This window comes from Tachyglossus aculeatus, chromosome Y4 (assembly GCF_015852505.1).
Source record: "Tachyglossus aculeatus isolate mTacAcu1 chromosome Y4, mTacAcu1.pri, whole genome shotgun sequence".
Lineage (NCBI taxonomy): Eukaryota > Metazoa > Chordata > Mammalia > Monotremata > Tachyglossidae > Tachyglossus > Tachyglossus aculeatus.
Genome location: NC_052096.1, coordinates 12,413,342 through 12,430,972, shown reverse-complemented (window position 1 = coordinate 12,430,972; position 17,631 = coordinate 12,413,342). Strand labels below are relative to the sequence as shown.

General features: G+C 49.2%; 1 protein-coding gene and 2 long non-coding RNA genes across 6 annotated transcripts in view; all 3 read left to right on the top strand.

Moving 5' to 3' along the window:
- The window catches only part of ADAM15 (ADAM metallopeptidase domain 15), a 60,006-nt gene that overhangs the window by 17,893 nt on the left and 24,482 nt on the right, over positions 1-17,631 (top strand). For all 4 annotated transcript variants that reach the window (XM_038768737.1, XM_038768736.1, XM_038768735.1 and 1 more), the window contains exons 12-16: positions 4,085-4,268; positions 12,630-12,722; positions 12,805-13,118; positions 14,671-14,866; positions 14,971-15,048. In XM_038768737.1, the coding sequence (XP_038624665.1) occupies positions 4,085-4,268; positions 12,630-12,722; positions 12,805-13,118; positions 14,671-14,866; positions 14,971-15,048 (865 nt within the window). The remainder of the gene's footprint in view (positions 1-4,084; positions 4,269-12,629; positions 12,723-12,804; positions 13,119-14,670; positions 14,867-14,970; positions 15,049-17,631) is intronic.
- Positions 9,790-10,296, top strand: LOC119947174. The gene is made up of 3 exons (XR_005456479.1): positions 9,790-9,878; positions 9,989-10,098; positions 10,215-10,296. It is a non-coding gene; the product is annotated as an uncharacterized LOC119947174 (long non-coding RNA).
- Positions 11,325-12,083, top strand: LOC119947173. The gene is made up of 4 exons (XR_005456478.1): positions 11,325-11,413; positions 11,518-11,627; positions 11,741-11,850; positions 11,961-12,083. It is a non-coding gene; the product is annotated as an uncharacterized LOC119947173 (long non-coding RNA).

Sequence of the window (17,631 nt, the reverse complement as noted above, 5' to 3'; positions counted from 1 at the left end):
GGACTTCCCAAGCGCTTAGTACAGTGCTCGGCACACAGTAAGCGCTCGATAAATACGATGGATGGATCGATTGATTGACCGTCTCTCTATGTTGCCAACTTGGACTTCCCAAGCGCTTAGTGCAGTGCTGTGCTCACAGTAAGTGCTCAATAAATACGATTGATTGACCATCTCTATATGTTGCCAACTTGGACTTCCCAAGCGCTTAGTGCAGTACTCGGCACACAGTAAGCGCTCAATTAATACGATTGATGGATTGATTGATTGGCCATCTCTAGATGTTGCCAACTTGGACTTCCCAAGCGCTTAGTCCAGTGCTCGGCACACAGTAAGCGCTCGATAACTACGATGGATGGATTGATTGATTGACAGCCTCTAGATGTTGCCAACTTGGACTTCCCAAGCGCTTAGTACAGTGCTCGGCACACAGTCAGCGCTCAATAAATGCGATTGATTGATTGACCATCTCTATCTGTTGCCAACTTGGACTTCCCAAGCGCTTAGTCCAGTGCTCTGCACACAGTAAGCGCTCGATAAATACGATTGATGGATCGATTGATTGACTGTCTCTATATGTTGCCAACTTGGACTTCCCAAGCGCTTAGTCCAGTGCTCGGCACACAATAAGCACTCGATAAATACAATTGATTGATTGACCATCTGTATATGTTGCCAACTTGGACTTCCCAAGCACTTAGTCCAGTGCTCAGCACACAGGAAGTGCTCGATAAATATGATGGATGGATTGATTGATTGACTGTCTCTAGATGTTGCCAACTTGGACTTCCCAAGCGCTTAGTCCAGGGCTCTGCACACAGTAAGCGCTCGATAAATACGATTGATGGATTGATTGATTGACTGACCGTCTATGTTGCCAACTTGGACTTCCCAAGCACTTAGTCCAGTGCTCGGCACACAGTAAGCGCTCGATAAATACGATGGATGGATTGATTGATTGACTGGCTCTAGATGTTGCCAATTTGGACTTCCCAAGCGCTTAGTACAGTGCTCTGCACACAGTAAGCGCTCGATAAATACGATGGATGGATTGATTGATTGACCGTCTCTAGATGTTGCCAACTTGGACTTCCCAAGCGTTTAGTACAGTGCTCTGCACACAGTAAGCTCTCAATTCTGCACACAGTAAGTGCTCAATAAATACGATTGATTGATTGATTGATCATCAGAATGGCCTCTGTTAAGCGCTCACTATGTGCCCAGCACTGTTCTAAAGGGGGCAGGGGCTGGGTCCCCCCCGATTAGCTTGTATAGACCGCAGCTCTGAGAGTGCCTGGCACATAGTAAGTGCCATTATTAGTATTAGTATTAGAGGGGGAGACAGACACAAATATAGAAACCAATCAATCAATCAAACGTATTTATTGAGCGCTTACTGTGTGCAGAGCACTGGACTAAGCGCTTGGGAAGTACAAATTGGCAACATATAGAGACAGTCCCTACCCAACAGTGGGCTCACAGTCTAAAAGGGGGAGACATCATCAATCGTATTTATTGAGCGCTTACTATGTGCAGAGCACTGTACTAAGCGCTTAACAGAGACAGAGAACAAAACCAAACATACTAACAAAATAAAATAACTAGAATAGATATATACAAGTAAAATAAATAGAGTAACAAATATGTACAAACATATAAACATATATACAGGTGCTGTGGGGAGGGGAAGGAGGTAAGATGGGGGGGATGGAGAGGGGGACGAGGGGGATACTGAATGTGAAATACTATACTGAATGTGAAATTGATGGATGGAAGTGACTGGTCCAAGGTCACTCAGCAGTGACCGTCTGACCTCCCTCTCCCCCTGCAGGCTCCTGCCGGGCCTGAGCTTCAGAAGGAAGGGGATACTGAATGTGAAATACTATACTGAATGTGGAATTGATGGATGGAAGTGACTGGTCCAAGGTCACTCAGCAGTGACCGTCTGACCTCCCTCTCCCCCCGCAGGTTCCTGCCGGGCCTGAGTTTCAGAAGGAAGGGGATACTGAATGTGAAATACTATACTGAATGTGAAATACTATACTGAATGTGAAATAGATGGATGGAAGTGACTGGTCCAAGGTCACTCAGCAGTGACCATCTGACCTCCCTCTCCCCCCGCAGGTTCCTGCCGGGCCTGAGTTTCAGAAGGAAGGGGATACTGAATGTGAAATACTATACTGAATGTGAAATACTATACTGAATGTGGAATTGATGGATGGAAGTGACTGGTCCAAGGTCACTCAGCAGTGACCGTCTGACCTCCCTCTCCCCCCCGCAGTTTCCTGCCGGGCCTGAGTTTCAGAAGGAAGGGGATACTGAATGTGAAATACTATACTGAATGTGAAATTGATGGATGGAAGTGACTGGTCCAAGGTCACTCAGCAGTGACCGTCTGACCTCCCTCTCTCCCCGCAGGTCCCTGCCGGGCCTGAGTTTCAGAAGGAAGGGGATACTGAATGTGAAATACTATACTGAATGTGGAATTGATGGATGGAAGTGACTGGTCCAAGGTCACTCAGCAGTGACCGTCTGACCTCCCTCTCCCCCCGCAGGTCCCTGCCGGGCCTGAGCTTCAGAAGGAAGGGGATACTGAATGTGAAATACTATACTGAATGTGGAATTGATGGATGGAAGTGACTGGTCCAAGGTCACTCAGCAGTGACCGTCTGACCTCCCTCTCCCCCCGCAGGTACCTGCCGGGCCTGAGTTTCAGAAGGAAGGGGATACTGAGTGTGAAATACTGTACTGAATGTGGAATTGGTGGATGGAAGTGACTGGTCCAAGGTCACTCAGCAGTGACCGTCTGACCTCCCTCTCCCCCCCGCAGTTTCCTGCCGGGCCTGAGTTTCGGAAGGAAGGGGATACTGAATGTGAAATACTATACTGAATGTGGAATTGATGGATGGAAGTGACTGGTCCAAGGTCACTCAGCAGTGACCGTCTGACCTCCCTCTCCCCCCGCAGGTTCCTGCCGGGCCTGAGTTTCAGAAGGAAGGGGATACTGAATGTGAAATACTATACTGAATGTGAAATTGATGGATGGAAGTGACTGGTCCAAGGTCACTCAGCAGTGACCGTCTGACCTCCCTCTCCCCCTGCAGGCTCCTGCCGGGCCTGAGCTTCAGAAGGAAGGGGATACTGAATGTGAAATAGATGGGTGGAAGTGACTGGTCCAAGGTCACTCAGCAGTGACCGTCTGACCTCCCTCTCCCCCCCGCAGGTTCCTGCCGGGCCTGAGTTTCAGAAGGAAGGGGATACTGAATGTGAAATACTATACTGAATGTGAAATACTATACTGAATGTGGAATTGATGGATGGAAGTGACTGGTCCAAGGTCACTCAGCAGTGACCGTCTGACCTCCCTCTCCCCCCCGCAGGTTCCTGCCAGGCCTGAGTTTCAGAAGGAAGGGGATACTGAATGTGAAATACTATGCTGAATGTGGAATTGATGGATGGAAGTCACTGGTCCAAGGTCACTCAGCAGTGACCGTCTGACCTCCCTCTCCCCCCGCAGGTTCCTGCCGGGCCTGAGTTTCAGAAGGAAGGGGATACTGAATGTGAAATAGATGGGTGGAAGTGACTGGTCCAAGGTCACTCAGCAGTGACCGTCTGACCTCCCTCTCCCCCCCGCAGGTTCCTGCCGGGCCTGAGTTTCAGAAGGAAGGGGATACTGAATGTGAAATACTATACTGAATGTGAAATACTATACTGAATGTGGAATTGATGGATGGAAGTGACTGGTCCAAGGTCACTCAGCAGTGACCGTCTGACCTCCCTCTCCCCCCCCGCAGGTTCCTGCCAGGCCTGAGTTTCAGAAGGAAGGGGATACTGAATGTGAAATACTATGCTGAATGTGGAATTGATGGATGGAAGTGACTGGTCCAAGGTCACTCAGCAGTGACCGTCTGACCTCCCTCTCCCCCCGCAGGTTCCTGCCGGCCCTGAGTTTCAGAAGGAAGGGGATACTGAATGTGAAATACTATACTGAATGTGAAATACTATACTGAATGTGAAATAGATGGATGGAAGTGACTGGTCCAAGGTCACTCAGCAGTGACCGTCTGACCTCCCTCTCCCCCCGCAGGTTCCTGCCGGGCCTGAGCTTCAGCCTCTGCAGCCGGGCGGCCCTGGAGCGGGGGCTGCGGGCGGGGGGCAAGGCCTGCCTGTTCGCCCGCGAGGACCCCCGCCCGGCCCGGACCCCCTGGGCCCCCCGTTGTGGCAACCTGCTTGTGGAGCCCGGCGAGCAGTGCGACTGTGGCCTCCGCCAGGTGGGTGGCAGACCCCAGGCTCCCCGCCGTCTAATAATAATAATAATAATAATAATGGCATGTATACATGTATATATGGTTGTACATATTTATTACTCTATTTATTTATTTATTTTACTTGTACATATCTATCCTATTTATTTTATTTTGTTGGTATGTTTGGTCTTGTTCTCCGTCTCCCCCTTTTAGACTGTGAGCCCACCGTTGGGTAGGGACTGTCTCTATGTGTTGCCAATTTGTACTTCCCAAGCGCTTAGTCCAGTGCTCTGCACATAGGAAGCGCTCAATAAATACGATTGATGATGATTTATTAATCAATCAATCAATCGTATTTATTGAGCGCGTACTCACCCCCTCCTACCTCCCCTCCCTTCTGTCCTTCTCCAGCCCAGCCCGCACCCTCCGCTCTTCCGCCGCTCACCTCCTCACTGGGCCTCGTTAATCGGTCAATAATGATGGCATTTATTAATCAATCAATCAATCGTATTTATTGAGCGCTTACTGTGTGCGGAGCACTGTTCTAAGCGCTTGGGAAGTCCAAGTCGGCAACACATACAGACAGTCCCTACCCAACAGCGGGCTCACAGTCTAGAAGGAGAAAAAGATAAAATAAAATAACTGTAAAGCAGTAGCTCAGTTCTTCCTGATCAACCATTACCAAATGAATTGCACTCTTCTCAGCGCTGGGATCGGGTTGTCCCACCGGGGGGGCTCCCAGTCTTCATCCCCATTTTCCAGATGAGGTCACTGAGGCCCAGAGAAGTGAAGTGACTTGCCCCGTGTTTTAAGCGCTGGGGAGGTTACAAGGTGATCAGGTTGTCCCACGGGGGGCTCAAAGTCTTCATCCCCATTTTCCAGATGTGGTCACTGAGGCCCAGAAAAGTGAAGTGACTTGCCCAATGTTCTAAGCGCTGGGGAGGTTACAAGGTGATCAGGTTGTCCCACGGGGGGGCTCCCAGTCTTCACCCCCATTTTCCAGATGAGGTCACTGAGGCCCAGAGAAGTGAAGTGACTTGCCCAATGTCACCCAGCTGACAATCGGCGGAGCCGGGATTTGAACCCATAATAATGATAATAATAATAATAATAATAATAATAATAATAATGGCATTTGTTAAGCGCCTACTATGTGCCAAGCACTCTTCTAAGCGCTGGGGAGGTCACAAGGTGATCAGGTTGTCCCACGGTGGGGCTCCCAGTCTTCATCCCCATTTTCCAGATGAGGTCACTGAGGCCCGGAGAAGTGAAGTGACTTGCCCAATGTCACACAGCTGACAATCGGCGGAGCCGGGATTTGAACCCATAATAATAATAATAATAATGGCATTGTTAAGCGCTTACTATGTGCCAAGCACTGTTCTAAGCGCTGGGGAGGTCACAAGGTGATCAGGTTGTCCCACGGCGGGGCTCCCAGTCTTCATCCCCATTTTCCAGATGAGGTCACTGAGGCCCGGAGAAGTGAAGTGACTTGCCCAATGTCACCCAGCTGAGAATTGGCGGAGCCGGGATTTGAACCCATAACAATAATAATAATGATGGCCATTTGTTAGGCGCTTACTATGTGCCAAGCACTCTTCTAAGCGCTGGGGAGGTCACAAGGTGATCAGGTTGTCCCACGGTGGGGCTCCCAGTCTTCATCCCCATTTTCCAGATGAGGTCAGTGAGGCCCGGAGAAGTGAAGTGACTTGCCCAATGTCACCCAGCTGACAATCGGCGGAGCCGGGATTTGAACCCATAATAATAATAATAATGATGGCATTTGTTAGGCGCTTACTATGTGCCAAGCACTCTTCTAAGCGCTGGGGTGGTCACAAGGTGATCAGGTTGTCCCATGGGGGGGCTCCCAGTCTTCATCCCCATTTTCCAGATGAGGTCACTGAGGCCCGGAGAAGTGAAGTGACTTGCCCAATGTCACCCAGCTGACAATCGGCGGAGCCAGGATTTGAACCCCTAACAATAATAATAATGATGGCATTTGTTAGGTGCTTACTATGTGCCAAGCACTTTTCTAAGCACTGGGGAGGTTACAAGGTGATCAGGTTGTCCCACGGTGGGGCTCCCAGTCTTCATCCCCAGTTTCCAGATGAGGTCACTGAGGCCCGGAGAAGTGAAGTGACTTGCCCAATGTCACCCAGCTGACAATTGGCGGAGCCGGGATTTGAACCCATAATAATAATAATAATAATAATGGCATTGTTAAGCGCTTACTATGTGCCAAGCACTGTTCTAAGCGCTGAGGAGGTCACAAGGTGATCAGGTTGTCCCACGGTGGGGCTCCCAGTCTTCATCCCCATTTTCCAGATGAGGTCACTGAGGCCCAGAGAAGTGAAGTGACTTGCCCCATGTTTTAAGCACTGGGGAGGTTACAAGGTGATTAGGTTGTCCCACGGGGGGGCTCCCAGTCTTCATCCCCATTTTCCAGATGAGGTCACTGAGGCCCGGAGAAGTGAAGTGACTTGCCCAATGTCACCCAGCTGACAATCGGCGGAGCCGGGATTTGAACCCATAATAATGATAATAATAATAATAATAATAATAATAATGGCATTTGTTAAGCGCCTACTATGTGCCAAGCACTGTTGTAAGTGCTGGGGAGGTCACAAGGTGATCAGGTTGTCCCACGGTGGGGCTCCCAGTCTTCATCCCCATTTTCCAGATGAGGTCACTGAGGCCCGGAGAAGTGAAGTGACTTGCCCAATGTCACCCAGCTGAGAATTGGCGGAGCCGGGATTTGAACCCATAACAATAATAATAATGATGGCCATTTGTTAGGCGCTTACTATGTGCCAAGCACTCTTCTAAGCGCTGGGGAGGTCACAAGGTGATCAGGTTGTCCCACGGTGGGGCTCCCAGTCTTCATCCCCATTTTCCAGATGAGGTCAATGAGGCCCGGAGAAGTGAAGTGACTTGCCCAATGTCACCCAGCTGACAATTGGCGGAGCCAGGATTTGAACCCCTAACAATAATAATAATGATGGCATTTGTTAGGTGCTTACTATGTGCCAAGCACTGTTCTAAGCGCTGGGGAGGTCACAGGGTGATCAGGTTGTCCCACGGGGGGCTCACAGCCTTCATCCCCATTTGACAGATGAGGTCACTGAGGCCCAGAGAAGGGAAGTGACTTATTGATTTCTTACTGTCACGTTGATTTGTATTCCAAGTAGGCGGTCATTTATTTATTTTATTTGTACATATTCATTCTATTTATTTTATTTTGTTAATCTGTTTTGTTGTCCGTCTTCCCCTTCTAGACTGTGAGCCCACTGTCGGGCAGGGACCGTCTCTTGATGTTCCCAACTTTTCCTTCCCAAGCGCTCAGTCCAGTGCTCTGCACACAGTAAGCGCCCAATAAATACGACTGAACGTGTGGAGCACTGTGCTGAGCACTCGGGAGGGCCCCGAGGGCCAGGATCTTGATGCAGCGTGGCTCAGTGGAAAGAGCCCGGGCTTTGGAGTCAGAGGTCCTGGGTTCAAATCCCGGCTCCACCACTCATCAGCTGTGTGACTTTGGGCAAGTCTCATCACTTCTCTGGGCCTCAGTTCCCTCATCTGTCAAATGGGGATGAAGACTGGGAGCCCCACGGGGGGGACAACCTGATCACCTTGTAAATTCCCCAGCGCTTAGAACAGTGCTCTGCACATAGAGAAGCGGCGTGGCTCAGTGGAAAGAGCCCGGGCTTTGGAGTCAGAGGTCACGGGTTCGAATGCCGACTCCGCCGCATGTCGGCTGTGTGATCTTGGGCAAGTCACTTCACTTCTCTGGGCCTCAGTGGCCTCATCTGTCAAATGGGGATGAAGACTGTGAGCCCCCCATGGGACAACCTGATCACCCTGGATCCTCCCCAGTGCTTAAAACAGGGCTTTGCACGTAGTAAGCGCTTAACAAATGCCAATTATTATTATTATTATTAGTAGTAGTAGTAGTAAGCGCTTAATAAATGCCATTATTATTATTATTATTATTATACGCTTCTCGCCTAGGAATGCTCTGACCCCTGCTGCAACGCTACTGCCTGCCAACTGATGCCCGGTGCCCAGTGCTCTTCTCACCCTGTATCCTCCCCAGCGCTTAAAACAGTGCTTTGCATATAGTAAGCGCTTAACAAATGCCAATTATTATTATTATTATTAGTAGTAGTAGTAGTAAGCGCTTAATAAATGCCATTATTATTATTATTATTATTATACGCTTCTCGCCTAGGAATGCTCTGACCCCTGCTGCAACACTACTGCCTGCCAACTGATGCCCGGCGCCCAGTGCTCTTCTCACCCTGTATCCTCCCCAGCGCTTAAAACAGTGCTTTGCACGTAGTAAGCATTTAACAAATGCCAATTATTATTATTATTAGTAGTAGTAGTAGTAAGCGCTTAATAAAGGCCATTATTATTATTATTATACGCTTCTCGCCTAGGAATGCTCTGACCCCTGCTGCAACGCTACTGCCTGCCAACTGATGCCCGGCGCCCAGTGCTCTTCTCACCCTGTATCCTCCCCAGCGCTTAAAACAGTGCTTTGCATATAGTAAGCGCTTAACAAATGCCAATTATTATTATTATTAGTAGTAGTAGTAGTAAGCGCTTAATAAAGGCCATTATTATTATTATTATACGCTTCTCGCCTAGGAATGCTCTGACCCCTGCTGCAACGCTACTGCCTGCCAACTGATGCCCGGCGCCCAGTGCTCTTCTCACCCTGTATCCTCCCCAGCGCTTAAAACAGTGCTTTGCACATAGTAAGCGCTTAACAAATGCCAATTATTATTATTAGTAGTAGTAGTAGTAGTAAGCGCTTAATAAATGCCATTATTATTATTATTATTATACGCTTCTCGCCTAGGAATGCTCTGACCCCTGCTGCAACGGTACTGCCTGCCAACTGATGCCCGGTGCCCAGTGCTCTTCTCACCCTGTATCCTCCCCAGCGCTTAAAACAGTGCTTTGCATATAGTAAGCGCTTAACAAATGCCAATTATTATTAGTATTATTATTAGTAGTAGTAGTAGTAGTAAGCGCTTAATAAATGCCATTATTATTATTATTATTATTATTATATGCTTCTCGCCTAGGAATGCTCTGACCCCTGCTGCAACGCTACTGCCTGCCAGCTGATGCCCGGCGCCCAGTGCTCTTCTCACCCTGTATCCTCCCCAGCGCTTAAAACAGTGCTTTGCACATAGTAAGCGCTTAACAAATGCCAATTATTATTATTAGTAGTAGTAGTAGTAGAAGCGCTTAATAAATGCCATTATTATTACTATTATTATTATACGCTTCTCGCCTAGGAATGCTCTGACCCCTGCTGCAACGCTACTGCCTGCCAACTGATGCCCGGTGCCCAGTGCTCTTCTCACCCTGTATCCTCCCCAGCGCTTAAAACAGTGCTTTGCATATAGTAAGCGCTTAACAAATGCCAATTTATTATCATTATTATTATTAGTAGTAGTAAGCGCTTAATAGATGCCATTATTATTATTATTATTATTATATGCTTCTCGCCTAGTAATACTCTGACCCCTGCTGCAATGCTACTGCCTGCCAACTGATGCCCGGCGCCCAGTGCTCTTCTCACCCTGTATCCTCCCCAGCGCTTAAAACAGTGCTTTGCATATAGTAAGCGCTTAACAAATGCCAATTATTATTATTATTATTATTAGTAGTAGTAAGCGCTTAATAGATGCCATTATTATTATTATTATTATTATTATATGCTTCTCGCCTAGGAATGCTCTGACCCCTGCTGCAATGCTACTGCCTGCCAACTGATGCCCGGCGCCCAGTGCTCTTCTCACCCTGTATCCTCCCCAGCGCTTAAAACAGTGCTTTGCATATAGTAAGCGCTTAACAAATGCCAATTATTATTATTATTAGTAGTAGTAGTAGTAGTAGTAAGCGCTTAATAAATGCCATTATTATTATTATTATTATTATTATACGCTCCTTGCCTAGGAATGCTCTGACCCCTGCTGCAACGCTACTGCCTGCCAACTGATGCCCGGTGCCCAGTGCTCTTCTCACCCTGTATCCTCCCCAGCGCTTAAAACAGTGCTTTGCATATAGTAAGCGCTTAACAAATGCCAATTATTATTATTATTAGTAGTAGTAGTAGTAGTAGTAAGCGCTTAATAAATGCCATTATTATTATTATTATTATTATACGCTTCTCGCCTAGGAATGCTTTGACCCCTGCTGCAACGCTACTGCCTGCCAACTGATGCCCGGCGCCCAGTGCTCTTCTCACCCTGTATCCTCCCCAGCGCTTAAAACAGTGCTTTGCACATAGTAAGCGCTTAACAAATGCCAATTATTATTAGTAGTAGTAGTAATAGTAGTAGTAGTAAGCGCTTAATAAATGCCATTATTATTATTATTATATGCTTCTCGCCTAGGAATGCTCTGACCCCTGCTGCAGCGCTACTGCCTGCCAACTGATGCCCGGCGCCCAGTGCTCTTCTCACCCTGTATCCTCCCCAGCGCTTAAAACAGTGCTTTGCATGTAGTAAGCGCTTAACAAATGCCAATTATTATTATTATTAGTAGTAGTAGTAGTAGTAGTAAGCGCTTAATAAATGCCATTATTATTATTATTATACGCTCCTCGCCTAGGAATGCTCTGACCCCTGCTGCAATGCTACTGCCTGCCAACTGATGCCCGGCGCCCAGTGCTCTTCTCACCCTGTATCCTCCCCAGCGCTTAAAACAGTGCTTTGCACATAGTAAGCGCTTAACAAATGCCAATTATTATTATTATTAGTAGTAGTAGTAGTAAGCGCTTAATAAATGCCATTATTATTATTATTATTATACGCTTCTCGCCTGGGAATGCTCCGACCCCTGCTGCAACGCTCCTGCCTGCCAACTGATGCCCGGCGCCCAGTGCTCTTCTCACCCTGTATCCTCCCCAGCGCTTAAAACAGTGCTTTGCATATAGTAAGCGCTTAACAAATGCCAATTTATTATCATTATTATTATTAGTAGTAGTAAGCGCTTAATAGATGCCATTATTATTATTATTATTATTATATGCTTCTCGCCTAGGAATACTCTGACCCCTGCTGCAATGCTACTGCCTGCCAACTGATGCCCGGCGCCCAGTGCTCTTCTCACCCTGTATCCTCCCCAGCGCTTAAAACAGTGCTTTGCATATAGTAAGCGCTTAACAAATGCCAATTATTATTATTAGTAGTAGTAGTAGTAGTAAGCGCTTAATAGATGCCATTATTATTATTATTATTATATGCTTCTCGCCTAGGAATGCTCTGACCCCTGCTGCAATGCTACTGCCTGCCAACTGATGCCCGGCGCCCAGTGCTCTTCTCACCCTGTATCCTCCCCAGCGCTTAAAACAGTGCTTTGCATATAGTAAGCGCTTAACAAATGCCAATTATTATTAGTATTATTAGTAGTAGTAGTAGTAAGCGCTTAATAAATGCCATTATTATTATTATTATTATTATTATACGCTCCTTGCCTAGGAATGCTCTGACCCCTGCTGCAACGCTCCTGCCTGCCAACTGATGCCCGGCGCCCAGTGCTCTTCTCACCCTGTATCCTCCCCAGCGCTTAAAACAGTGCTTTGCACGTAGTAAGCGCTTAACAAATGCCAATTATTATTATTATTATTAGTAGTAGTAGTAGTAGTAGTACGTGCTTAATAAATGCCGTTATTATTATTATTATACGCTTCTCGCCTAGGAATGCTCTGACCCCTGCTGCAACGCTCCTGCCTGCCAACTGATGCCCGGCGCCCAGTGCTCTTCTCACCCTGTATCCTCCCCAGCGCTTAAAACAGTGCTTTGCACGTAGTAAGCGCTTAACAAATGCCAGTTATTAGTAGTAGTAGTAGTAGTAAGCGCTTAATAAATGCCATTATTATTATTATTATTATTATTATTATTATTATTATTATTATTATTATTATATGCTTCTCGCCTAGGAATGCTCTGACCCCTGCTGCAACGCTACTGCCTGCCAGCTGATGCCCGGCGCCCAGTGCTCTTCTCACCCTGTATCCTCCCCAGCGCTTAAAACAGTGCTTTGCACGTAGTAAGCGCTTAACAAGTGCCAATTATTATTATTAGTAGTAGTAATAGTAGTAGTAAGTGCTTAATAAATGCCATTATTATTATTATTATTATTATTATTATTATTATTATTATTATACGCTTCTCGCCTAGGAATGCTCTGACCCCTGCTGCAATGCTACTGCCTGCCAACTGATGCCCGGCGCCCAGTGCTCTTCTCACCCTGTATCCTCCCCAGCGCTTAAAACAGTGCTTTGCACAGTAGTAGTAGTAGTAGTAGTAGTAGTAAGTGCTTAATAAATGCCATTATTATTATTATTATTATACGCTCCTCGCCTAGGAATGCTCTGACCCCTGCTGCAACGCTACTGCCTGCCAACTGCTGCCCGGCGCCCAGTGCTCTTCGGCCGACCTGTGCTGCCAGGATTGCCAGGTGGGGTGACCGGGGGTCCGGAGGGGATGGGACGGGGTGGGCCTCGCGGCGATGCCCCCTCCGACGTCCCCCGTGCCCCCAGTTCCGCCCGGCGGGCTGGGAGTGCCGCCCGCGCCGTGGAGCCTGCGACCTGGCCGAGTTCTGCCCGGGCGACGGGCCGCGGTGCCCGCCGGACTCCAGCCTCGGGGATGGAGAGCCCTGTGGCCCGGGGGCCGGAGAGGAGGCCGTCTGCGTGGGAGGCCTCTGCGCCTCCTACACCGCCCAGTGCCAGGCCCTGTGGGGTCCCGGGGCTCGCCCTGCCCCTGCCCCCTGCATCCTCGCTGCCAACGTCCGAGGCGACGCCTTCGGGAGCTGCGGGCGCCGGCCCGACGGGGGCTACCGGCCTTGTGCCCCACGGTGAGCGCCCACCCCGACCCCCGGCACCTCCAACCCAACCTCAATCAACCAATTGTATTTATTGTATAATTGTATAAATTCAATTGTATTTATTCATTTATTCATTCATTCATTCATTTATTCATTCATTACTATGTGCTCTGCACATAGTAAGCACTCAATAAATACGATTGATTGATTGATTCATTCATTCAATCGCATTTATTGAGCGCTTACCGTGTGCAGAGCACCGGACTAAGCGCTTGGGAAGTCCAAGTTGGCAACATCTAGAGACGGTCCCTACCCGACGGCGGGCTCACGGTCTAGAAACGGGCTCGCGGTCAATAAATCCGAGCGAATGAGGGAAGTGACCGGTCCAAGGTCACCCAGCTGACCAGCAGCCGGGCCAGGATTAGAACCCGCGACCTCCAACGTCCGGGCTCTTTCCACCGAGCCACGCTGCTTCTCTATGCCATCACCCTTTTCCCCCTTGCGTTCCCCACAAGGATGCCAGCTGTGGGCAGCTACAATGCCAGGGTGGCTTAGTACAGTGCTCTGCACACGGTAAGCACTCAATTCATTCATTCATTCATTCAATCACATTTATTGAGCGCTTACTGTGTGCAGAGCACTGGACTAAGCGCTTGGGAAGTCCAAGTTGGCAACATATAGAGACGGTCCCGACCCAACAGCCATCACCCCTTCCCGCCCTTGTGTCCCCACCGGGATGCCAGCTGTGTGCAGCTACAATCAATCAATCAATCGTATTTATTGAGCGCTTACTGTGTGCAGAGCACCGGACTAAGCGCTTGGGAAGTCCAAGTTGGCAACGTCTAGAGACGGTCCCTACCCGACGGTGGGCTCACAGTCTAGAAACGGGCTCGCAGTCAATAAATCCGAGCGAATGAAGGAATGAGGGAAGTGACCGGCCCAAGGCCACCCAGCTGACCAGCGGCCGGGCCGGGATTAGAACCCGCGACCTCTGACTCCCGAGCCCGGGCTCTTTCCACCGAGCTACGCTGCTTCTCTATGCCATCACCCTTTTCCCCCTTTGCGTTCCCCACAGGGATGCCAGCTGTGGGCAGCTACAGTGCCAGGGTGGCTTAGTACAGTGCTCTGCACACAGTAAGCGCTCCATTCGTTCATTCATTCATTCAATCGTATTTATTGAGTGCTTGCTGTGGGCAGAGCACTGGACTAAGCGCTTGGGAAGTCCAAGTTGGCAACATATAGAGACGGTCCCGACCCAACAGCCATCACCCCTTCCCGCCCTTGTGTTCCCCACAGGGATGCCAGCTGTGGGCAGCTACAATCAATCAATCAATCGTATTTATTGAGCGCTTACCGTGTGCAGAGCACCGTACTAAGCGCTTGGGAAGTCCAAGTTGGCAACGTCTAGAGACGGTCCCTACCCGACGGCGGGCTCACGGTCTAGAAACGGGCTCGCGGTCAATAAATCCGAGCGAATGAGGGAAGTGACCGGTCCAAGGTCACCCAGCTGAGCAGCGGCCGGGCCGGGATTAGAACCCGCGACCTCCGCCGTCCCCCCTTTCCCCGCTCGTGTTCCCCACAGGGATGCCAGCTGTGGGCAGCTACAGTGCCAAGGTGGCACCGCCCAGCCTCCGGTGGGCACGGCCCGGGAGACGCGGCAGGAGACGGTGGATGCCAACGGGACCCGGCGGGCCTGCCGCTGGACGCTCCTGGATCTCGGGGACGACGTGGCCCAACCTCCCCTGGCACTGCCGGGCACCTCCTGTGGTCCCGGCCTGGTGAGGGAGGGCACTGTGGGGCCCCTGCCCCGTCCCCTCCTGCCTCAACCTCCCCTCTGCCCCCCGCCCCTCCGCGCCCCCTCACCCGCCGACCCGTCCCCCAGGTGTGCGTGGAGCGGAGGTGCCAGCCCGTGGCCACCCTGAAGGCGGACGAATGCCGGACCAAGTGCCACGGACGCGGGGTCAGTCGTTGGGTCGGACTTAATCCATCATCAATCAATCCTATTTATTGAGCGCTTACTGGGTGCAGAGCACTGGACTAAGCGCTCGGGAAGGACAAGTTGGCAACATCTAGAGACGGGCCCTACCCAACAGTGGGCTCACAGTCAATCAATCAATCAATCGTATTTATTGAGCGCTTACTGGGTGCAGAGCACTGGACTAAGCGCTCGGGAACGACAAGTTGGCAACGTCTAGAGACGGGCCCTACCCAACGGTGGGCTCACAATCAATCAATCGTATTTATTGAGCGCTTACTGGGTGCAGAGCACTGGACTAAGCGCTTGGGAAGGACAAGTTGGCAACGTCTAGAGACGGTCCCTACCTAACAGTGGGCTCACAGTCAATCAATCAATCAATCGTATTTATTGAGCTCTTACTGGGTGCAGAGCACTGGACTAAGCGCTTGGGAAGTCCAAGTTGGCAACATCTAGAGGCAGTCCCTACCCAATCAATCGTATTTATTGAGCGCTTACTGTGTGGAGAGCACTGGACTAAGCGCTTGGGAAGTACAAGTCGGCAACACATAGAGACGGTCCCTACCCAACAGCGGGCTCACGGTCTAGAAGGGGGAGACAGACAACAAATATTCATTCGTGCTCAGTGGAAAGAGCCCGGGCTTTGGAGTCAGAGGTCATGGGTTCGAATCCCGGCTCCCCCACGTGTCTGCTGTGTGACCTGGGGCAAGTCGCTTCACTTCTCGGAGCCTCAGTGACCTCATCTGCAAAATGGGGATGGAGACTGTGAGCCCCACGTGGGACAAGCTGATCACCTTGTATCCCCCCCAGTGCTTAGAACAGTGCTTGGCACATAGTAAGCGCTTAACAAATGCCATTATTATTGTTATTATTATTACTTCACTTCTCGGAGCCTCAGTGACCTCATCTGCAAAATGGGGATGAAGACTGTGAGCCCCACGTGGGACAAGCTGATCACCTTGTATCCCCCCCAGTGCTTAGAACAGTGCTTTGCACATAGTAAGCGCTTAACAAATGCCATTATTATTATTATTATTATTACTTCACTTCTCTGAGCCTCAGTGACCTCATCTGCAAAATGGGGATGAAGACTGTGAGCCCCACGTGGGACAAGCTGATCACCTTGTATCCCCCCGCCAGTGCTTAGAACAGTGCTCTTTTAGACTGTGAGCCCACTGTTGGGTAGGGACTGTCTCTATATGTTGCCAATTTGTACTTCCCAAGCGCTTAGTACAGTGCTCTGCACATAGTAAGCGCTCAATAAATACGATTGATGATGATGCTCTGCACATAGTAAGTGCTTAACAAATGCCATTATTATTATTATTATTATTCATTCATTCATTCAATCATATTTATTGAGCACTTACTGTGTGCAGAGCACTGTACTAAGCGCTTGGGAAGTACAGGGTGGCAACATCTAGAGCCGGTCCCTGCCCAACAGCGGGCTCACAGTCTAGAAGGGGGAGACGGAGAACAAAACCAAACATATTAACAAAATAAAATAGAATAAATATGATGAGGTTGTCCCCCCGGGGGACTCCCAGTCTTCATCCCCATTGGACAGATGAGGGGACTGAGGCCCAGAGAAGTGAAGTGACTTGCCCAAATAATAATAATAATGGCATTTATTCTTATTATTCATTTATCACTGTCATTTCATAATCATAATAATTCATCATCATCATCATCAATCGTATTTATTGAGCGCTTACTATGTGCAGAGCACTGTACTAAGCGCTTGGGAAGTACAAATCGGCAACATGTAGAGACAGTCCCTACCCAACAGTGGGCTCACAGTCTAAAAGTCTGATATTATGAATTCATCCTCATCAATCGTATTTATTGAGCGCTTACTATGTGCAGAGCACTGTACTAAGCGCTTGGGAAGTACAAATTGGCAACATATAGAGACAGTCCCTACCCAACAGTGGGCTCACAGTCTAGAAGTCTGATATTATGAATTCATCATCGTCAATCGTATTTATTGAGCGCTTACTATGTGCAGAGCACTGTACTAAGCGCTTGGGAAGTACAAATTGGCAACATATAGAGACAGTCCCTATCCAACAGTGGGCTCACAGTCTAATTCGGTCATTAATAAGAATGGCATTTATGAAGCGCTTACTACGTGCCAGCCGCCCAGCTGCCAAGTGGGAGAGAAGCAGCGTGGCTCAGTGGAAAGAGCCCGGGCTTTGGAGTCAGAGGTCGTGGGTTCAAATCCCGGCTCTGCCGACTGTCAGCTGGGTGACTTGGGGCGAGTCACTTCACTTCCCTGGGCCTCAGTGACCTCATCTGTCAAACGGGGATGAAGACTGGGAGCCCCCCCCGGGGGGACAACCCGATCGCCTTGTCACCTCCCCAGCGCTTAGAACAGTGCTTGGCACCTAGTAAGTGCTTAATAAATGCCATTATCATTATGATTAAGTGGCGGAGGCGGGATGGGAACCCATGGCCACGCTGCTTCCCGGATGGTGCCTGGCACACAGCAAGCGTGTAACAAACGCCCTTATTATTGTTACCATTACAATTATTATCACGAATATTATTATTAATCAATAATTAATA